The 23,797-nt window shown below is 43.0% G+C and overlaps 1 protein-coding gene across 1 annotated transcript in view; it reads right to left on the reverse strand.

Moving 5' to 3' along the window:
* The window catches only part of LOC138799241 (alpha-2-macroglobulin-like), a 65,357-nt gene that overhangs the window by 15,188 nt on the left and 26,372 nt on the right, over positions 1 to 23,797 (reverse strand). Inside the window, 20 exon segments of the mRNA XM_069980154.1 lie at positions 707 to 790; positions 1,958 to 2,009; positions 3,805 to 3,923; positions 5,267 to 5,402; positions 5,488 to 5,716; positions 7,279 to 7,393; positions 10,300 to 10,405; positions 11,025 to 11,195; positions 11,284 to 11,433; positions 12,074 to 12,219; positions 12,815 to 12,878; positions 13,274 to 13,501; positions 13,609 to 13,776; positions 13,862 to 13,971; positions 14,058 to 14,172; positions 15,681 to 15,801; positions 17,006 to 17,090; positions 18,793 to 18,961; positions 20,303 to 20,323; positions 20,718 to 20,770. Coding sequence (XP_069836255.1) covers positions 707 to 790; positions 1,958 to 2,009; positions 3,805 to 3,923; positions 5,267 to 5,402; positions 5,488 to 5,716; positions 7,279 to 7,393; positions 10,300 to 10,405; positions 11,025 to 11,195; positions 11,284 to 11,433; positions 12,074 to 12,219; positions 12,815 to 12,878; positions 13,274 to 13,501; positions 13,609 to 13,776; positions 13,862 to 13,971; positions 14,058 to 14,172; positions 15,681 to 15,801; positions 17,006 to 17,090; positions 18,793 to 18,961; positions 20,303 to 20,323; positions 20,718 to 20,770 — 2,442 coding nt within the window.

A 23,797-nucleotide genomic window follows, 5' to 3' on the forward strand; every position in this document is an offset into this window, starting at 1 on the left:
TCATCCACTCTGAAAAATCTGAAAATTGTGACTTGTTGCAGGAGACGTACCCTGTCTGCTCTAGGGAGAGGGGAGGGGGGAGGAGGAAGGAGGGAGGTTAGCCGGCAGCAGGAAAGCAGATAACAGAGGATTACAGGCACAGAGCTGGGTGACAGCTGTAATCTCGAGCTCAGACAGGTCACTGGTGATGGTCAGAACAGATAATACGGTGTGAGGGATTTGTAGATTAACTCTTTGTTGTCCTGTTTTGGTCTTTTCTTTAGCTCTCTCCATAGGAGAACAATGAAGACAGGGGGGAGAGTTTCAAACTGCTTTTTCATGATAAAAATGCATTTTTCGGATAATAAACCCAATTACAAAGTTTCTTAAATCGCCTGGACTATTGATTTCTGCAAAAAAAAAATTCACGACAGTGACACTTTAAGATCTATCATTCCAATATGAGTGTCACAGTTGTTGGCTTGGTGTCTGCCATTAGCTATACATTGCTCTTTGTGATTCCAAATGTCCGTCATACAATAGCATGGCTGCTCTATCAATGTGTTATAATGTAAAAATGTATGAGTGTCACAGTTGTTGGCTTGGTGTCTGCCATTAGCTATACATTGCTCTTTGTGATTCCAAATGTCCGTCATACAATAGCATGGCTGCTCTATCAATGTGTTATAATGTAAAAATGTATGCTGTGTTTGTAGGCTTTACTTACCGATAACAGAGAAGTAAGCGCGAGGAGAACCTTCCACCACTTTTTCTGGAAGCTTCAGTGAAATCTGCTCAGAAATATCATCACCTGAGTATAAGATGTGGTAAAGTTATGTTCTTTTATATCTTTTACTTTACATATCATATAGCTTTTTATTTCTATTTACCGTATATCACTTTTCATATTGTTATATTTCTTTTATACTACTAAACTCACTATATCACTTTGTATAACTTTACATATAAAACTTTTTATTAACTTTACATATAGCACTTTATATTCCATACCCAATAAGTATAGGAAGAATAAAAAGAAAGAAGGAGATGGACCCAAAGAAAAAATAGAAGAATCTGAGAGAGAGAAAACAAAGGCACATGAGATGTATTTTGATACATAGTAGTAGTACTACTACAATATATTACTCAAACACACCACACGCAAAAAATTGAGTCAAAATACATCCAAAAATCATAAATAATAATAAAGAACTCTATATAAACTCCATAGATCTAGTATAACAAACAAGTCTAAGGCCTTATTCACACGTTATGTAAATTTGTTCGTAATTGCAGAAATTCAGAACCCATTGCTCTTTATTGGGCTATTAATACTATCTGTAGTTTTACGGATCTTCAATCAGTTCCCCCCCAAAAAAATAGACATGTCTTAGAGTGGACCATAAATGTGGAAAAAATAACCAATAGAAGTGTTATGTCTGTAACGTCCGCAAAAAATACATACCTCCTTAATTTAAATTTCTCATTTAGCCTTCCCATTTTTGTGGTTCCGCCAAAATAGGGATTGTACTACCGATGGAATACAGGCATATCTTTTGCAGACCACGGATGACGATTGCAGACATAATATACGGTCCAAAAAATCACTAAACGTGTGGATAAGGCCTAAGGCTATGTTCACAGGACATTGATGCCAGTCATTTTGAGGCAACAAAGGAATGTATTTTCACCTTAAAATGACGGTTCGCCAAAAATACGTCTGAAAACAAATGTAGTGTGAACATATCCTAAATATCATAATAACACAGATAACATCAAGAGTATTAGAACAATTAGCTTGCAACATAGAAACATATTAGTGAAGCTTTCAGTCAAGTAAACAAATGAATAACACACAGTGAAGCACCGGCACATTTCGCCTTTTTGCTTCTTCAGGGGATAGTAAATCAATACTGATTATGCGGTTACCTAAAATTCTATTCACAACATAACAGGTCTGCACCCACAAACAATTTACCTTTTCCACAAATCATAGTGCTCTGGGTTTCTTCTTTTTCCACACCCTCAGGCTGCAAATAATAACAAAACAAAAGAAATAGTTAAAGGAGAGTCCGGCAAAAGTTAATTTTTGATATGTTGTTACTTATGAAAAGTTATACAAATTTCTAATGTACATTAATTATGGGAAATGCACATATACTGCTATTTCCCTTAATTTAGTAGATCAGGAAGTGTTAGAATTCTCTCTGAAGAAGTGACGTCACGACCCAGGGTGTAATTCCTATGGAGTGTCCAGCAGGGGGCGCTCTCTATATAGAAGGTCGATGGGACTTTATTGTTTCTATGGGTTTCTATGTAATGTAATGTAATGTTATGTACAGTGTGCTTTATTGAATGAATACATCTATGGAATACTTTGGGGAGCAAGTGTCCCTGCTCCCCAAAGTATTGCATAAATGTATTAATTCAATACATTCGGATATCACAGTAAGCCCGCCGATCCGCCGCATTTCCGCCGATCCGCCGCACGCCGATCCGCTGCATTCCCGCCGATCCGGACCATATACATTGAACTACAGCTCCCATCATCTGCTTCTAGTATGAACAGGTGATGGGAGCTGTAGCTGGGTAATGGATATGACATGCCGCCGGGCGCAGGGGGGAGCCGCTCAGTACACAGGAGCGCTCCCCCTCCTCCTCCTCCTTCCGGGATAACTTCCGCCTATACCAATGCTGAGTCCCTGCCTGGCCGCCGCTCTCCGCTCTCATATACCGGCTCCCGGCATCAGCGCGGACACCAGGATGCATCGGGAGCCGGTATGTATGGGGGGGAGAGCGGAGAGCGGCGGCCAGGCAGGGACTCAGCATTGGTATAGGCGGAAGTTATCCCGAAGGAGGAGGAGGAGGGGGGAGCGCTCCTGTGTACTGAGCGGCTCCCCCCCTGCGCCCGGCGGCATGTCATATCCATTACCCAGCTACAGCTCCCATCACCTGTTCATACTAGAAGCAGATGATGGGAGCTGTAGTTCAATGTATATGGTCCGGATCGGCGGGAATGCAGCGGATCGGCGTGCGGCGGATCGGCGGAAAATGCGGCGGATCGGCGGGCTTACTGTGATATCCGAATGTATTGAATTAATACATTTATGCAATACTTTGGGGAGCAGGGACACTTGCTCCCCAAAGTATTCCATAGGATGTATTCATTCAATAAAGCACACTGTACACTACATTACATTACATTACATTAGATAGAAACCCAATAGAAACAATAAAGTCCCATAGACTTCTATATAGAGAGCGCCCCCTGCTGGACACTCCATAGGAATTACACCCTGGGTCGTGACGTCACTTCTTCAGAGAGAATTCTAACACTTCCTGATCTACTAAATTAAGGGGAATTAGCAGTATATGTGCATTTCCCATAATTAATGTACATTAGAAATTTGTATAACTTTCATAAGTAACAACATATCAAAAATTAATTTTGGCCGGACTTCTCCTTTAAGTGAATACATTGTTACTTGTAACATAATTTTATGTAAAACATTTTATTCAATTTATCCTGCAGATTGTGTGTTTTTACATTTGTTTGTACACACACACACACACACACACACATACAGATTTTTGTTACCACATTTACACTAAACAGTAGGCAAGCGCCACATTTACAGGGACATTCCAGGAAAAGAAGTAAATGTGAATTATCCTTTTTATTATTTATTCATTTATCTTATTATTTGCTTGGTCACTTCTTACCCTGTTCAAAAACAGGGAACACATATAATCTCTCCATCCACCTGCATGTTATAGAACAGATTAGGTTGATAGATAATACCTTAGTCCTTCTGTCGTACTCACCTCAACTAAAATAGATTTGATAACTGTGTCCTTTCTGCCTTGTACCGGATTCACGATCTCATTGCCACAGACACCTCCTCCAGGAAGAGTCTGGGCACTTATTGTAAACTTCACTTCACCTGAAATGCAGAGAACAGAGGTGAGTGATATGGGTTTTTTCGACAATTTGTCAGTGTTTTCCATCTGTAACCCCAACAACCCATGGAAAAAACCACGTCCGGGAAGCTCCGCTGCCCCACAGCTACCCCTGTCATCGCGAGTGACGTCACTCATGCTGAGCAGGGAGAGAAGTGGCTGGGGGACTAGAGGAACCATACGGGTGATCATAGCTTTTATTGTTTCAATTACAGATGAAGGGGGTAGTGGTATGATGATGATGGAGGGGCAGGAGGATGATAAAGGGGTAGTATGATGATGGATAGACAGGAGAATGAAGGGATAGAAGTATGATGGTGGAGAGGCAGGAGGATGAAGAAGGGGGTAGTAGTATGATGATGGAGGAGCAGGAGGATGAACGGGGGTAGTAGTATAATGGTGGAGGGGCAGGGAGCATGAAGGGGTACTAGTATGTAGATGGAGAGGCAGGAGGATGACGGGGGTAGTAGTATGATGATGGAGGGGCAGGAGGATGATAAAGGGGGTAGTAGTATGGTGATGGAGGGGCAGGAGGATGAAGGGGTAGCAGTATGATGTTGGAGGGACAGGAGGATGAAGGGGGTAGTAGTATGATGATGGAGGGGCAGGAGGATTAAGGGGTAGTAGTATGATGATGAAGAGGCAGGAGGATGAAGGGGGTAGTAGTATGATGATGGAGGGGCAGGAGGTTGATAAAGGGGGTAGTAGTATGGTGATGGAGGGGCAGGATGATGAAGGGGCAGCAGTATGGTGTTGGAGGGGCAGGAGGATGAAGGGGTAGTAGTATGATGATGAAGAGGCAGGAGGATGAAGGGGGTAGTAGTATGATGATGAGGGGCAGGAGGATGATAAAGGGGGTAGTAGTATGGTGATGGAGGGGGCAGGATGATGAAGGGGTAGCAGTATGGTGTTGGAGGGGCAGGAGGATGAAGGGGTAGTAGTATGATGATGGAGAGGGCAGGAAGAGGAAGGGGTAGTAGTATGATGATATGGGGTGCAGCTGCATCATATAGGCACAAACTACCAGTATATATAGCCAGTCGGTAGAGTGCTATCCCTGGCCCACAGCCTGTATACTGCTCTGAGGTGGGGTGTGTCTTTTTGTGTTGTTCTGACTGTAAAATTATAACTGGAAATTTGTGGGGGAAAAACCCACTGGTGACAAGCCACACCCTGCAAACCACACCCACAATAGTCTAGACCCCATTGAGACCACACCCACAATAAGCCACACTCTTTGTTGTCAATGGTAAAGTGTCCCTGGAAAAAAATTTTCAAATGTTGGCAACTATGCAAGCGTAACATATAAGAAAGGAAGAGCACTAACCTAGAGAAGTCAGTGTCACCTCCCAAGATACGGTCACACTGCCATTCGCGTCTATGCAGTAATCTTCATCATCATCCTCATCAGTGCTTAATTTTTTGGCCGTGAACTCACCAGATTTTTCCAAGTTGATGTTTATCTAGGAAAAAAAAAGAAAGTAGCACATGGTTAGAGAAGGTTAGAGGGGGTGGGACGTGAGGTTATAAGGCTTTCTTGTCGCTTACACTTATGGTTTGCTTGAGGTAATTGAACACGGTGGCCTTCAGAGTGAACTTCTCGCCCCGGATTGCTGAGTATGGTACTGTAACCTCCAGGAAGAAAGGCTGGAAAGTTACCAGGGAGGTTGGCTGTACAAGGCCAAAGCCATTTTCCTCAGATGTGCAGAACATGCCAACTTGCCACGTAGTGATGGTGTCTGGTACAGTCAGTTTCAGATTAGAATGTCCAATGGAGCTAAAGAAAAATGATGGTAAAGTGTGTTAATCAATATGACAACCATCTCTGCAAGGTGCAATGGCATTGCCAATGGACCAGCCTTGCATAGTGCATCCATAGACCAACTAAACAGGACTACAAATGGAACTGGGACTTTAGTGTCAGTAAATGGTATAGGAAGGTATCTGAGCTGTTCACTCTAATAAACTAGATTGAAAATTAAAGAGGACCTGTCACCCGCAGTGACGGGATGACAGGATCCTGACCCCCGTTAGAGCCCCCTATACTCACGTGATCCCACCGGGTCCCGCTTCTGGAGATGGTCAGGTCACGGAGATATCGGCGCCCGAAGCCCGACGCGCATGCTCCTCAGATGAGTCCAACACTCATAGAGAATGACAGGAGAGTCCAGCGCTCCGTCATTCTCTATGAGCGTTGGACTCATCTGAGGAGCGCGCGCGCGGGGTTGCAGCGGCTGAGATCTCCGTGACGTGACCATCTCCAGAAGCGAGACCCGGCGGGATTAGGTGAGTATAGGGGGTTCTAACGGGGGGTCGGGAGCCTGTCACCCCGGCACGGGGGGGTGACAGGTTCCCTTTAATCACTGTCATTTCAATAAACTTTGGATACATCAGTAGTGAATATAAGAAACTTTGTAATATATCTTATCAGACAAAAAGGCTTCCTTCTACTGTTATCAAGCATATTCTGCACCAAACTCTACTCTGGAAAATCAGTCTAGCAATGACTTTTGTTTACTGAGGGGGGAAGAGGGAGATAGAAGGGGGCGAGTCTGGCAACGCAGTCAGAGAGAGAAAGAAAGACAGCTAAGTGGAAACATGCAGAGCAGAAATGTAGTGAAAAATGCCAAATACAAGATTAGGCCATGTTCACACAACGTTAGTGCCGTATTAATCACGGCTGTTGTTGCACAGGGTATATGCTCTGGCCAGGATCCCTAGCGGCACCGTAGAAAACTGACATGTCAGTTTTCTGCGGCCGCTGTTCATTGAATAGCGGCCACAGAAAACCCTGTCAGTTCACACTATGGAGCGAGCGGCTCCGGCCACACGCTCCATAGTGTGCAGTGGGGATTTCTGATGAGGGCGCACACGGATGCGCCCGCATTAGAACTCAGCAGAGCTAGAGTTAGTACACTTTAAGGCTATGCTCATACCTGTAAAATATAATAAAAATATGTCCTTAATTTCAATTTTATAGTGCGCACCATTGAAGTCAATGGGATATTGGATGGCAATGCACACACAGTATAGAATAACTTTTGTAATTGATTACAATCATCCAGACAAAGAACGTCCTCACTGTTTACCACCTGCTGTTGTAAAACTCGGCTGTTCTTTCTTTTTTTTATTTTAATGTGGTTCCCACGTCTGATGATCCTGATTGTCAAGATTATGTGTCATTAAAGGACAACTCCAGCCAAAACTTATTTTTTAATATGTTAGTTAGACAAACTCCTAATGTACATTAATAATGGGAAATGCACATATACTGCACGGTGGTGGTGCTACTTTTGGCCGTACTTCTCCTTTAAGCATTATTGTGGCTACTGTACTTACTCAATCTCAATCAAATCCCACAGCCAGGTTTCAGGGAACAACTTCCGGACAGTTTCAATAAGTCCACCACTTTCTCCCAAGGAGAATCTTAGGGGCGTTGCCATGCCTGCCATTACTGCATAATATATAATGATATAATACAAATAAATACATATAGAGAGACTAAGATTTTTAATCTGGCCTCACAGCTTTATGTTACTTTTTTACTGTAACTTAACATAAGGTTAAATTATCTTTAAAAGAAATAGCAAACTGAAATAAAAAGACAAAAAAAAAAAAAGATCCCATTCCCTGTATGAGTGTGCAATATTTTCCTTATTCCCCTGTCTTCTCCGGGACTAGCGACATAAAAGGCAGGGGAGGAAAAAAGATGTAGGAATGCGGCCGCCGTCATGGTGCAAACAAGAAAACAGCTAGGCTGGTGCGGTGAGGGGGGCTCGGTCACAACTGGTCAGGGAGCTGGAGACAATACCACAATGACACAAAGTACACAGCTTCCTGTCAGGGGTAAACCCAGCAAAAACATGATGAAGTCAGCACAGTGAGTTATATAGCTTGGGGTGATAAATTTATTTAAAAAATAATTTTCTCATACTGGAGTACCCGTTTTAAAACCTAAAGCCCTGTGCAGCCTTACCTGTGGCCCTCATTGGTTGTGGCTCTCTCAGTCTGTCAGCAGCGTGTATGCCTAATTAAAATATTAATACACATAATATATGAATACACGCTATGGATATGGCCTTGGCTTTGGCCTTGAGTGTAACGCAGTACCTACAGTGTTAAAAATGACCCCAATAGATCCCACTATCACAGGTTTTCTAAATGCAATGCCAAAATTTGCCCTCATGGAAGGTGTACTTTAGCTTTGGGTTCCCAAAATGCATTACTGTGTGTGAAGGACAACGGGGAAACCTTGTGTTCCCCCCAGTACTGAGGTTGCGTGTCTATCAAATATACTGACGTAATTGCCTTCATGTTGGGTACTGCCATGTTTGTTGTCAGCCCGTTAATCCTTTGCTTGGCGGGCCACTTTGCATTCCAGCATTACCATGCCCTTTAGGGGTTGCTGGGCATTAAGGGATGCTAGCATTAGCAAAGGCAATCTCCAGAGATAGATAGTCCCGCCCCCAGGGCACCAAACCATTCATGTTTATTCATATGGAATAAAGTTAAGATTTCCTGAAAACGGCAGTGAGGATAAAGGACTTTATCCCCAGCACCCTGTGCACTATGGGAATGCAGCAGCAGGGTAAATAGTTCCAACCTTCTGTTAGTGTCACTGTAAGGACAGTATAGTACAGTAATACCCATAGGCCCATGCACTTACCCAACTCAAGATTCTCAATGTCTATAGAGCCCCATCAATGCAGAGACCCAGACCGGACCATCCCTATTAGTTAGGCTGGGTGTATATAACATGTTCCAAATGGCATAAGCCATGTTGGTTAAGAATGATTGAAATTTGTTTGACCTCTAAAACCATGTGGCCAATAAAAGGCATCATAGAACCGTGGTAAAATGTGGGTGGTTGTGTCCCATGGACACAATGGGGGACATTTATTAAAGGGGGTTGGCCACTTTATAGTAAAATAGGTCAGTACAAAGTATTAGTAAGTGTGCTCAATGTATATACTGACAGCAGCTCCTTGTGTACCTCATAGAGCTAAAATCAGACTCCCCTTTACCAGACTGGGCTGCCCTGCTCTGTTTTGTTTCAGTCCATAAAATGGCCGACATGGAGGAGCATGTGACCATGCCCTGTCCCCTGTGTCCTCCATAGACATATACAGGCTCAATGGTGGACACAGGGGTGGGGCATGGTCACATGCTCCTCCATGTCAGCCATCTTATGGACCAAAACACCAAAGAGCAGGGCAGCACAGCCTGGAGGAGGGGAGTCTGATATTAGCTCTATGAGGTACACAGGGAGCTGCTGTCAGTATATACCGTGAGTACACTCAGTGGCGGTCTTTGGCACCAAGCACCCCAAGCGATCGCTTGGGGCCCCCGACATCCAGAGGGCCCCCCACGCCCTGCTCTTGTGCTCAAGACCGCTGGACAGGGCCGCTGCCCCGCTCGCTGCTGCCATCTGAACTGTAACTATGAGCACTCATAATAAGCGCTCATAGTTACATACAGCAGCACTGACAGGGCGGGAGACATTGGCTCCCTTCCTGTCAGTCACTCTTGTGGCCACAGGAAGGGTTTTCCCTGCGGTCACAAGTGGCAGCTTTGTCCTTGTGGTGCCAGCGCTCCAGTGACATCACTGGAGCATCAGCGCCAGGACAAGGGGAGTGCGGCCTCTTGTGATCGCAGAGAAAACCCTTCCTGCGGCCACAAGAGTGAAGAGAAGAGGAGACGCCCGGACCCAGGTGAGTATAAGTGTTTGTTTTATTGTGTTATATACTATATGGGAGGGGGAGCACACATATTGTTTTGGAACGCGTGTCGAGGGGGGGCCCCCAGACATAACTTCGCTTGGGGCCCCAGAAATGCCAAGACCGCCCCTGAGTACACTTACTAAAACTGTACACTTAGCAATTTTATTATAAAGTGGCCAACCCCTTTACGCCGGACTTATAAATGTCCCCGCATCTCTGGCACTACGGGGATTTATGCAGAGGCGGACTGCCTCTATATAAATCCTGTGCGCTCTGGTGTGCACCGCCGAAAACCTACGCCAGCTGAGGACTGGAGTAGGTTTTCGGCGTATCTTTTTGCGGAGCGGATGGTGAATCGCGGTGACTCTGAGTCCGCGTCCTCCGTCAACTTCACACCCCCTCCCCGCCCCCCCCCCCCCCCCCCCGGCGTACCCGTCGGAAAGTGCAGATTTGCGAATATTTTATTCGCAAATCGGCCATTTGCAAATAAAATATTGCGCAAATCGGCAATTTCCACCGAAGACCCCCGGACCGCACGATGATACATGTCCCCCAATGTGTGTTCCTAGCTGTGAGCTGTATAAATAAAAAAATAAATGAAATATTTTTTATTTTTTTTTTTTTTTTTTTAAATAGATACCACTTTCAGCGTCATCATAAATAATGTATGCCACTCTAGGTGCAGAATCTGCGCAGATGACAGGGATTCTTATCATTGTGTTCGTGGCAACTTTCAGACCCAGGTTCTAAAAAAAAATATGAATATATAAAAATGGGTAAATAAATGTTTTTTCATGTCTGCCACAGAACAGGAAACAGGACACAAAAGTAAAAAAAAAAATATATTTAACTGATACAGTTTGTTATAGTGGAACATTATAGTGGGGCACTACATGATGTAGTGGGGGGGATTTATTAAAGGAGAAGTCCCATGAAAATAAAAAAATCCTGACTCCCCGTACCCCCGGACTGCCTCCTGTTACGTCATGGTCCGGCTCCTGGTGTTGGTGTCCTGTCCCAGTCACTGATTGGTTGAGCAGACAGTGCTGGGTACGTGACGTTACAGCAGCAGAAGCTGCAGGAGGCCGGGGCTGTCTGAGATTGGTAAGGCAGGTAAGGTAAACTGTCTAGTCTAAGTTTAGGTAGGACCCCTTTTTTGGGGGAGTTTTTTTTGCACAGAACGAAGGATAAGCTTAGACTATGCCCTTAGGGATAGACGAGCATATGGCACAGTGGGCTTATGTCCCGCTGATCCTGACATGGGCATTCATAAAACAGTCAAGAAGTGGTGACAAACCCTCTTTAAATGGTACCCAGGTATACAATGTTGTAAAAAGGCTGTAAAAAACCATAATTAGTACTGACCTTTAAGATGGTATAGGTGTCAGTGTCCCAGGTAGGAGCGGATGGTTTATAATACACTCCATTCATAAAGATAGGTTTCAACTTTAAGCAAGGATCCTCCCGTTCCTCTTCTAAGTAGTTTCCATCATGAACATAGCCAGACAGACTCGTAACTGGCAGCAGATCATATACCTGGATAATAAGACAAAAGTCCAGAACACATTTGATGGAAGACTTGTAAGAAATCAGTTGAATGTATTTCGAACAGTCATTTTCGTACCGACTTTGCTGACAGCTCAGCCTCGGGTTTCAGCAATGAAACACTGATATCAACGGCTCGCAATGCACAAAGAGAGTTCGGCAGAGCGAAGAGGGTGAGATCGACCTGAGATCCGGGAAGAGCCTCGCTGGCAGAGAAGGAAAGCTTCACCTGATAAAAAACAAGATAACAAACAGCTAGGCCGCATGCACATGTGCACTATAGCTCACTATGAGCTCACCAGGCAGTTTAATGAAAAAAAACACAATAAACAGGCCTAAATTGGTGCATGGCTTTTTTATTAGCTTAAAGACCTCTGCGCCTTCTGAGCTCTCTAACATTGTTACTTTCCCATTGGTGGAGCCATAAAAAGGCTTATTTTTTGAAGGACAAAAGGATTTACTGCAAGAATAGAAGATCATTTATAATCCAGCTAATAATAGGCTAAGTTCTAACTACAGGAACATAGCTGGGAAAGGCATCCGTCTTGTTATAATCACAGTCGGGAACAATGACCATGATTGTTATTGTACCGAGATGGACAATTTTCCCTGCTATGTTCCCGTAGAACATAGCCATAGGCTGTAACACTGGATCTCTAGTGGAATACTGTACATAAGCAATGCTTACTAAACCTTTAATGCAAAAACAGCACCATCCCTGTCCTCAGGTTGTATGTGGCATTACATTCACTTCAATGAAACTAAACTACGCACCCAAACTGTCAACAGGAGAAGTGCTGTTTCTGGAAGAAAGCGGTCAAGTTTTTGTAAGACTGGACAATTATATGATAAGTGATCGCTCATCTTACCTTGTTTGTAAAACACTTCTGTACTTTGAATTCGACACTATCCGCAATAACCTCACCACTTTCCAGCACAAGGTATACCAGCACTTTACCCAAGGGGGCAGTGTTGACATTAATAGGAAGAGTAAATGTGAATTGTCCGAGCGAATCTGTAGTAAATAAGACAATATATGACTATAAGTACCACACTTCAGATAGTTGTCAGCCAAAAGAGATGAGCGGATTTACAATAAGTAAGGGTTTATGAAATCCCAAATGCTCGGAATTTGCCTCCCAGGGACTGGAGAAGATGAATGCAGGGTAACCCTGTATCCCACTAACCTCTATTCTTTCTGTCATCAGCATATAGCCCTCAGGATTGGGTCCACATCCCAGCCCCCATGAATTTACATTTTTGGCATATCTTTTCTTCTAAGACCCATAATGTTTTTCTTTTTCCACTGACAGAACCATATGGGGGCAATTTTTTGGCGGGACAAGTTGTACTTTCACTGTAACCCAAAGCCCGGCCTCCCTCACCCGACCCTTGCCGTAACTCTATGTCATGTATTGGGAAGGGGTTAGAAAGCAGAGACTTTTTGACTATATGTGCACAAGGAAAGTGTGCAAATATTTCCATCACAGTTTTTCACTTTTTTGGTAAAAAATACTGACCAAAATTAACTCTGTACTGTATGTGAACATTGCCAAGTGTCAATACAGTCATAGTGGAATCTTACATTTGTATAGATTACTGTAGTGTACCTTGGTTTGAAGTTATTTTCACCTCATGCGTTCCAAAGTCGATAATCCCTCCTTTTGCCATCACCTGTGTACAGCAAATATAACTTGAATGTAGCAAAAAAAGGTGGGGTCTTAGCACTTTACTTATTTGGAGCAGACCCTATTCACTAGAAAGGGAGTGTTTTCTATGCATGCTCTGTGACCTGTGCAGAGGCCATTCTACAGGAGAGGAGGCTGATCTCTAAGCTTCAGCTCTAGTAAATGTCCATGATGATAAGGAGGAAACTTTTAGAAATTGATCTGTACAGAATAGTAAGTATCAGCTTAGTTTTATGCTTAGTGGTAAGATTGGAAAATGCAATGAAAAATTAAAAAAAAACATAAAACTTGATTAGGATAATGGACTAATAACTTATAATATCCTAAAATTATGTCTACACCTCACCCCACTTTAACAGTTATAGATGGATAAACACCTACCAGATGGTGGAACACAACGCCAGATACGTTTCCGACCCCTTCTGGAGTTAAAGCATAGAATACTGTAAATGTCTCATCTTTTTCACAGGTTAGAGTCCTGAATATGGGCTGGATCTTTATATAGCTCTTAGTCCGGGAGTAGAAATGTTGTATGGACTGTGAATCGTCCTCATAGACCGGAAACAATGTGGAATGACTGTAGCACCTATCTGAACTCTTGTATTGGGCCTATGTGAATTCAGTAAAATATGGACAAAATATAAATCTTTAGATTATCTTTTTTTTTTAATAATAGGATGTATTTAAAATGCTGGCAGATATTTTTTGTCAGCTACTTCTTACCTTAGACTTATAGATGATGAATGAAAATCCTTGGTGTCGATAGAAAAATCTGCTGTCCCATCAGGTCCAGTAGTATAGGTGAAGTTTTTGCCATCGTGATTTACAAAAAGTGTGACATTCTCATTCGGAATTGGTTTGCTGGAGGCATCTTCTAGGAAAATCTGCACAAATATATGAGAAGACCAATAGATAACACTGTAGCATTGGTACATATGCACATTCCTCCAGTTGTGGCCGGAATCTCACCTGTCCATAGAAGGGAATGCCCTTCTTAAAGTGGGAATCCAACTGTCGTAATGATACTTTAGCAATAGTCTTTTTGATCTCTGATTTTCCTTCTCCCGTAAGAACAACTCCTACAGAAACAGTTAATGCTTTACATACCTGTTGCGTGTCCACCATTTCATTACTTTATGCTATCTATGCTCTTGTTTTCTCTCACCTGTTCCTTCTTCAGTTAATTTCGCAGTTGCAATGAGTTTCATCTCATATCCAGAACGTTTCATCTGGAAAAGTTTGGTCTTTACCACTTGTGAGTAACATCCATTTTTGTCAGTCTGCAAAAAAAGATCAAAACGTAACAGTTGGTAGGTTGGAATTTCCAATAGTCTATATGTACTGTCAGGGCGAGTTCATGAGCCAAAAGCGAAAACTGAAGTGCCCCCTTCCCCTTTGGAAATCATAATATATGAGTGGAGAAAACTTGCAGCTTAGGGCTATGTTCACACAACATATTTTTTCGTATTTGCAATCGGCAACAACGGCCGTAGTTAATCCGAAAAAATACGTTGGCTTGCTGTCTATGGGGTCCCGGCCGGAGCGTATACACATTGTATAGGTTCCGGCCCGGACCCCTAGCGGCGCTGCAAACAATTGACATGTCAGTTTTTTGCGGCCGCTATTCAATGAATAGCGGACGCAAAAAGCTCTGTTAATGCACACTATGGAGCGAGCGGCTGTGGCCGCAAGCTTCATGGTGTGCCGTGGTGAGTTCTGATGCGGGCACCGGCATCAGAACTCTGCAGGCTGAAAGATCTGCAGTACCGGCCGGGATGATCTTTTCAGAGTCTGTATACCCGGCTGAGTCACAGAACAGCTGGTCTCTTACGCCATGTGAACATGGCCTTGAACTGTACCAGCAAAGTGCCCTGTATACCTCTATATTATAGTCATTCAGTTACCAATTACTGCCATTCTAGTAGACGATGCTAGATAATATAGTATTGTTTACAGCCACTCCATGAGACCACCTCTCAGGGACTCTGCAGTCTACCGCCTGAGGCAAGATACAGCCTGATACAGATAGGTGAAAAGTATACCCCTTGGAATTTAGAGTAGCAGGAGGCACATATGCTGTACCTGCCCTATTGTCATGTCCATGCCTATTCAGACCTCAGCACAGTCCTCTGCTCGTAGAATACAGCTAAGAAAGCAATTTTAGCCTTGATTCAGTGGTTGAATTCTATATTTCATTTTCACCAATCTGCTGTTATTTCAGTACTTGCTGTATGGTGTTTCCACCACATCTGTCTGGGATTCTGCTAGCCTTGTCCTGGACTGCATAAAATTTAGTCTGAGTGATGATGGACAGTTGTCTTCGACACTCATCCCTTTCCTTGTCAGTCTGTATAGCTGGTCCAATGATGCTCTAGACCAGGACCTGACATCCCCCAAACTGTCCTTTACCCCAGACTCCATTGCTTGCTATTAGTCTCAGTTTGAGTGTGCTAACATTTCCTCCTGTCTATCATATCTTGTTTATCCTGACCCTCTGCTACGGCTATTTTATTATTCTTGTAGTTTTGACTTTGTACTTTGCTCACTGATTGGTTCTGACTCTTGGCTTCTTTATTGGCTTGTTAGTTTGTTTTGTCTACATTTTATGTATTCAATTGTGTCATAGGAAGGGTCATTTGCCAAGTTGTCCGCTACCACTTAGGGTAGCTGAGGCAAGCAAGTAGGGACAGCTGGGTGGGCCAAAGATTAGGGCTCACTTGTCTGCCCCCTTTCTCCCAGGTTTCCAGCAGCAGCTATTGGCATAACACCTATATTCTAAGACACTCACTTGATGGGAAAAGTCTTCACATACACTTCTCTCTTCCATGGGACATGAGGAATAAGCGTCTGAGAACTTTCTGCAGACTTGGCCATCGATTTTTCCTATAACTGGTTTGCCATAGGTGTACCTGATAAAAAAAGACATATCTTCAATTCTGCCTTCAATTATATACATTGTTGACATTAGCGATAGCAAAGGATGGGATGAGATATAACAAGTCTTAACTGCTGCTAGTCTACCTTCACCCCTTCTCTGCTACCAGGACATTATCAAACCAGCTTTGAGCAGAATAGATTGGATGCAAACATGTCTGAGACAATGGGTAGAAGGAGTAGGTGACTACTTAAAGTGACACTGTCACCCCCTATTTGCATTTTGACTGCTCTCCACAGGTGTAAAGGGTAAATGTTACAGCTTTCATTACTTATTTTATATCACACCTCATGGTGCTTGTTCTGGTAAAAAGTCGTTTTTATCACCTGTGGATTGGTATATGTGAGCGGGGCAGCCTTTGTGCCACATCGCTCCACCCCTACCGCCCCTATCGTGACGTCATCGACACATAGGCCCTGCCCACTCAACAGCCATTGGAAGGGCCAGCCTAAAGCTCTAGGCCCCACCCCCTAGATTGTACCATACCAATGGCTGCTGAGGGGGCGGGGTCTATGCAGCGATGACGTCCCAGATGGGGGTGGTGCTAGGTGGTGCTAGGGGCGGGGCAATGTGGCACAAAGTCGGCGAGGCCCCGCCCACATATACCAATCCACAGGTGATTAAAAACAACTTTTTAACAGAACAAGCATCATGAGGTGTAATATAAAATAAGTAATGAAAGCTGTAACATTTAACATGAAACATTTAACATTTAACATGTAACATGAAAGCTGTAACCTTTACACCTGTGGAGAGCAGTCAAAATGCAAATAGGGGGTGACAGTGTCACTTTAAGGTGTCATTGAGGCAAGGTTCCCAATTTAACATAAAAAATTGTAATAATAATATTTATTTGTATAGCGCTAACAGCCCTTATGATAATGCTAAAGGTGCGTGGAAGCAATTATGAGATTTTTGCTATATGCCCACATCAAATCTTCCAGTGGTCATAACTTAAAGCGAATGTACAACTTGTACATCGCTTTGCGTTTTTTTTACTGCAGTACCGGCCGGGATGATCTTTAATTAGACCCGGACGGGTCACGGAACAGCCGGTCTCATACAGCGTGTGAACATAGCCTAAGTGTGTAATACTAGCCTGCATCTGTAAGAAACCATAGTAAATATGTTTACAGTGAAAATGCTGTCAGATATGACTATGTTACAGGCTTACATACTTGCCACATACTGTCACTTCAACTTCTTCTTCTAGAATGGTAATAACTGAGGGGATTGTCACCTTCACCTCATATTTGGGTAGCACTGCAAATATAGTAAATCAAATATTATAGCGAGCAATTTTCTATGGTCGGATCTAATGCTGTAAAGCTGGTAATAACAACTAAGGTTTAAGGCTTGCACTAAAGTCAGTTAAACTATACTTATCTATTAAATTTTTACTGCACCCAGCAGCACAGCTCCAGTTCTCCCCTCCAGGTTTAATCAATGGAGAAGCTACCATGGAGGAAGACCATGCAGCTGCTATGGGGCCTAAGCAACAGGGGGTGGGGTCCCTGGCAGAGTGTGGTCTGCCTCAATGGTACGACGGCTCCAGTGCAGCAGTGCAATCACCCCCAGCTTCCCCCCTGCCCAGTCACCCCCAGCTGTTTTCTTGTCCCAGTCACCCCAGCTTCCCCAGATTTAATTTTAACCCCCCCTCCCCCAAGTGCCCCTGCTCCAGTTGCCCCTTCTTCTTTGTGATGCACTGCCAGAGGTTGTCTGGGAGGGGAATTTTTTTGCTATTAATTAATTAATCCTAGCTTCGCCCCTGGGTTTAATTACATGGCTAAACCGATGACATGCCTGTATACCCACATCACAACTTGCCTTGTATTGTATACTGCTGATACCAGTGATGCCGCAGTGATGCGGGTATATGGGCACCTTAATGCTGCCGCCATGTAAAAAAAATCTGTTGGGAGGGCAGAGCATTAAATCACAGTATAAATGTATCCTTACAGAAGATAGGTGTACTCGCTTTACTCAGCAGTCCTATAGACTTTAACCCCTTCACATCAGCAATACGTAGATATACATTACTGCTGCAAATACCCTGTGCAGTAGGAATGTATATCTACGTTCCTGACTGAGGGGTTGTAGATGTGTGCGGGACCACTGCAGTGAGAGCAGTCCTGCACACATCAGTGTCTGGGGACCCCAGCATGATGACCGGCAGTTGTGATCCTGCAGCTGCCTGTTATTAACCCCTTAAACGCTGTGATCTATAGCTATCCCGACATTTAAGGTTCTCAGTGACAGGACAAGCTCCTGCCACTGAGTGATCGGGACCCCCCCCCCCAGCCATGCTGCAGAGGTCCCAATTGCTGGTACCGATGGGTAGGGGTTAAGTCACTTACCTCCGTCCTGTCGGATCAGCGTTCTATGTATAAAGTCTGGCAGTCTCTATGCACAGATTGACAATAACACTGATCTATGCTATGCTATGGCATAGCATAGCTCAGTACATGAAAAAGTGTTTAGAAAAGTGTAATATAAAAAAGTTTTTTTAAAGTATAAAAAAAAACTTATAACCAGGGGGTTAAAAGTTCAATTTACCTCCTTGCCCATTATAAAAATAAAAATATATTTTTTAAATAAATAAACCTGTTATATATCGTAGCTTGTGGAATTCTCCGATCTATTAAAATATAACATTATTAGAATAAAATTAATAAAAAAGCTATCAAAAATTTTCTGTCACACAGTTATGATATTTATAAAAACTAGAGATAATTTTGCAAAAAAATGACACCCCAGCCAGCCCTGTAGGTGCAAAAATAAAAGCGCTATGGCTCTTAGAAGGGGGGAAGGAACATTGCATAGATTTGACCCGGACATCCATGCATCAATGGGCTCAGTCTTGAAGGGGTTAAATTAACTGTTTGACTACTGCGTCCTTCAAACAGGGCACTTAGAACCCCCATTGTATTCATGTTCTGATGCATTAATAATATAAGAAATATACCATATTCCTCCACAGTAAAGCTTTGTTCGATCTGTGAGCCCTTTCCCCTTTGAGCGACCAGTTTATATGTCCCCAATCGAGGCTCAGAGGTTAGAAGAAAAGACTCTTGTGCAATTCCTTTCTTTGTCTCCACATCCAGCCATTGGACTATACGATTTCTTTGAGGATCCTAAAAAAAAAGAGATGCCGTTTTAGGCTATGTTCACACAGTGTATAAACAACGGCCATTGTTTGACATATTACCATATCGGCCGCAGGAGCATCATCTATTTTATTTGTATTGTGAGCACATTTGGGTGTGCCTGCACTTCATTTAACCATTGAAGTCCATGCAATGTACAGTGCGGCTGTCAGAGCGGCCATACGTTGTGTGGACAAGCAGGAACAATGGCCTTAAAATAATGTACTGCATTGAACTCTATGGGAAACAGTGGCCATTGTTCGCACACTGTATTGAGCAATGGCCGTTGTTCCCTACAGTCACACATAATTGACATGTCAATTATTTGCGTCCGCTAATGCAGGAACAAAGGTTATTGTTCAATACAGTGTGTGAACCACGGCCGCTGTTCCCCATAGAGTTCAATGCAGTACAGTATTTTAAGGCAAAAACAGCTGTTGTTTCAATCACCAACAACGGCAGTTCTGGTCTTGGTTTTTTTTTTTTTTTTTACAATAGAAGAAGGCAGCAAATGGATCTATCTCCTATCTATCTATCTATCTATCTATCTATCTATCTATCTATCTATCTCCTATCTATCTATCTATCTATCTATCTATCTATCTATCTATCTATTTATCTATCTATTATTTATCTATCTATCTATTTATCTATCTATTATCTATCTATTATCTATCTATTTATCTATCTATTATCTATCTATCTATCTATCTATCTATCTATCTATCTATCTCCTATCTATCTATCTATCTCCTATCTATCTATCTATCTATCTATCTTCTATCTATCTATCTATCTATCTATCTCCTATCTATCTATCTATCTCCTATCTATCTATCTCTATCTATCTATCTCCTATCTATCTATCTATCTATCAATCAATCTCCTATCTATCTATCTATCTATCTATCTATCTATCTATCTATCTATCTATCCCCTATCTATCTATCTATCTATCTATCTATCTATCTATCTCCTATCTATCTATATATCTCCTATCTATCTATCTATCTATCTATCTATCTCCTATCTCCTATCTATCTATCTATCTATCTATCTATCTATCTATCTATCTCCTATCTATCTATCTATCTATCTATCTATCTATCTATCTATCTATCTCCTATCTATCTATCTATCTATCTATCTATCTATCTATCTATCTATCTATCTATCTATCATCACACTACCTACCAACCAACCTACCTAAGTATTTCTCTATCTTCTTTTTATCTATATATCTATATTACATTTATTGATCATTACACTATCTTTTCATCTATCTATTAGAAAGTAATAACATGAATGTAATAATTATAAACTTCTTACCTCGACATAAATCACAGGGAACTGAAAGAGAAAGCAGGAAACACATTAAACGCTTTTTTTTAAAAAACATTTTAGTTCATATTATTATTATTATTTTTTATCATTAGCAATAATATTTTATTTATTAGCAATAATCCTGCAATGCAATATCTACTTACAAGCAGGCATATAACATGACATTGAAGCGATTTCTAAATGATGTTTTCAGTTGCTCATGTGTTGTGATGAATAATTCTGTATTCAGTGTCTGATTGATCATCTGATACATGACCTACATGATTGCTTTTGCTGTATTTGGAGCAATTTTGCATTGATAATCAATGAGCCATCATTATTTATATTATTTTATATTATATTATTTATAAAGGATCTGAGAACGATCAGTTTGTGGTTAGACTGGCGATCTTCTACATACCTTCTCATGTACTGCATGAAATGTTTCATCCAAGGCAGCAATACGGTACTGGACTATATAAAAAGAGATGTATAAATACACAATCAATACACAGTCAATACACAGTTATTGATCGCAGCATTAGAACACTTAAATGAGCAGAAAGTGACCTCAGCTGCCTGGTATGAAGCAAGCTCAGCTCCCTAGCCTGCTCCAAACTCACCTGATGTCTGTCTGCTGTACAGTTGGGCATAAATGGGAAAAAAGATTAATCAGGAGCTTTGGGGCCTTTTACAACATGATCATAAATGATAGACATTCATTTTAAGGGGTTTCTCCAGCAAATAAAATTTGTAATTTACTTAATTTAAGTCTTTCAGTACTTATCAGCTGCTGTATGTCCTGTGCTGACACCTCTGTGACTGGGAACTGTTCAGAGCAGTAGCAAATCCCCATAGACAACCTCTACCACTCTGAACAGTTCCTGACATGGACAGAGGTGGCAGCAGAGAGCACTGTGTCAGACTGGAAAGAATACGCCACTTCATGCAGGGCATACAGCAGCTGATAAGTATGGGAAGACAAGATTTTTAAATACAAGTCAATTACAAATCTACGTAACTTTCTGGCACCAGTTGATTTAAAAGAAACAAAATGCCACTGGAGTACCCCTTTTAAGTTTAATAGAATGCTATTAAGACATTCTTTGTTGTATCTGCATATTTACGATTATACCTCCACATGACTTCTCACCCAGCATGTCCAAGTGCCAATGTTACAGTATTAAAGGGCTGTCCAGAGAAATAAGTATAATATAATCATACTAACATAACAAATCTTTCCCTATTTGAAACCTGCTTTCCTGATCTCGACAGCCCTACTTCTGTATTGGTCCTGACACTAGTATAGGAGCTTTCTCCCTCTGAGTATTGGGGCATGATCATGGACGTGCCTGAACAGGGCTGCCAGCCTCAATTTAAAGTCAGGCGATTAAACATTTTTTAAAATGGAAGTGGGCAGGGGGGAAAATAACAAACAATCACAGCTCACCTCTCCCCATGCCTCTCCAGCACTGGATTTCCGCTCCAGGACCCCTCCCGCCAGGCTCCAGGATCTCCTTCACAGCTGACATCATGACCCGGTTGATGGACAGCCTGCTTGACCAGTCAAAGACTGGGGCGAGACGCGGCTGCAGTCACTGATTGGCTGAGCTGGCAATCCATCAACTGGGTCATGCATTTTCCCCCCGAGTCGTGATGTCATTAGAACTCAGGGGAATCCCACGTGACAGACAGGGGGCAGACAGGGGGTGGGGTAAGCAATGATTGTTTATTACATTCCCCCCTGCTGGCTGCCAATTTTTAATAATCGCTGGACTTTTTCTTCAGTAGTTAAAGTGACTCTGTACCCACAATCTGTCCCCCCCAAACCACTTGTACCTTCGGATAGCTGCTTTTAATCCAAGATCTGTCCTGGAGTCCGTTTGGCAGGTGATGCAGTTATTGTCCTAAAATACAACTTTTAAACTTGCTGCACAGTGCCCAACGGCTGTGGCCTAGAGTATCTGTGTGCGATGCCCTGGCCCCTGGGGGCCACTTCCGCAGTGCTGGTGTTATGAGCGGGCAATGACCGGGGCAGCTGCAGGGGTTATACTTGTCACGGTATAGGCCTGAGGGCGGCACAGCTGTAGGGCCGGTCTGTGGAATCTGCGGGTGATGATGGGCATGCGATTCTTCGCTGCACTTAGTCAGGGCACCAGTTAGTGGACACCAATGCCAGGGTTCAGTAACAGCGGTTTTATTATAGATGAGGTAACTAGTAGCAACAGTTCTGTCCGGATGCAACCGGGTATATAGCAGGCTTTGACAAATAAGGCAGGAGTGGTGCTGCATAGGCTGTGAGAATACGTGCCGGATGATGGGAGTAGGAGTATGAGAGAAATAGCGGTGCTGGGTGGATTAGCTTGAGAATAATACTTGCTGTGAATCCTTGTAGCGATGAGGAGAGATAACGGAATGACACCCAGATGAGAGAGAAGAATCCGGTCACTTGAGCAGGCGGATACAGCCGAAGACTGGTATATAGCAGCAGACTTAGTCACTCTTCTGTGGGAGAGGATAGAACCACACAACCTCCTTGCTTGGAAGCAGGGGGAAGACTAACTTGTCAGCAGGAAGTGGGAGGTCACATGGTTGCTCCTGGCCAGAGCTAGTCGGCCATTGGAGGAACCATGGTTACAGGTCACGTGATCAACAGCCTTGCATACCACTGTACACTGTAATACACAGGAACACATGAGAATACACATGAAAATGCACAATACCAGAGAATACTAGGGGAAAACCAGCAGCAGTTGCAGTGCAAACCCTTACCAGAACAGGCATTGACACAGCAATAGAAATGGCCATAATAGGAGTAGTAGTCTGCATGTTCTGGGACACTGCATACCTCCCTAGCAAATTTGAGCCGACCTCGGCGAATCTAGAAGGCAGCAAACATGAATAGACTGGACAATCAAACAACAGGAATGAATGATGAGAGTGAGTGTGATGAGGTGTGTGTTTCCCACGCCCAAGGCACAGGTGAGAAGAGAGAGAGGATGAGAAACCCTAGTGGCAGGACTTCACCTAGGGGTGCCTAACGTACTCTGGCGACCAGGTAGCTAGTGCGTGAACCATCTGACGTGTAAGCCAGGACAACTTAACTGCTGGCGGGTGACCCTCCATATTCCAGCCAGTTAGACAGTAGGTTTTCTGTTAAATGTGTTACCCTACTGGAAAAGAGAACGTGAAGACCTGTGTACTACCTTGGCGTGTCTGAGTAGTGTCTTGGATACCTGGAAGAGAAAAGAACAAAATAATAAAAGCAAACATACATGGGGAGCTCCCTTTCATACCACTCAATCACACACACAAGCACTCCACAGGCCAAACACACGAAAAGGTATCCAGGGTGCGATATGTATGGACAAGTGTGAAGGTTAGGTATGACTATGTGTGATAACTACTGTGTTGGGACAAGACAGAGGCGAACAAATGCTGGAAACAAAAGGAAAGGAAACACAACAGACAACAAATACTGCGAGGTCTTGAGGAGAATTG

Source organism: Dendropsophus ebraccatus, chromosome 8 (genome assembly GCF_027789765.1).
Source record: "Dendropsophus ebraccatus isolate aDenEbr1 chromosome 8, aDenEbr1.pat, whole genome shotgun sequence".
NCBI lineage: Eukaryota > Metazoa > Chordata > Amphibia > Anura > Hylidae > Dendropsophus > Dendropsophus ebraccatus.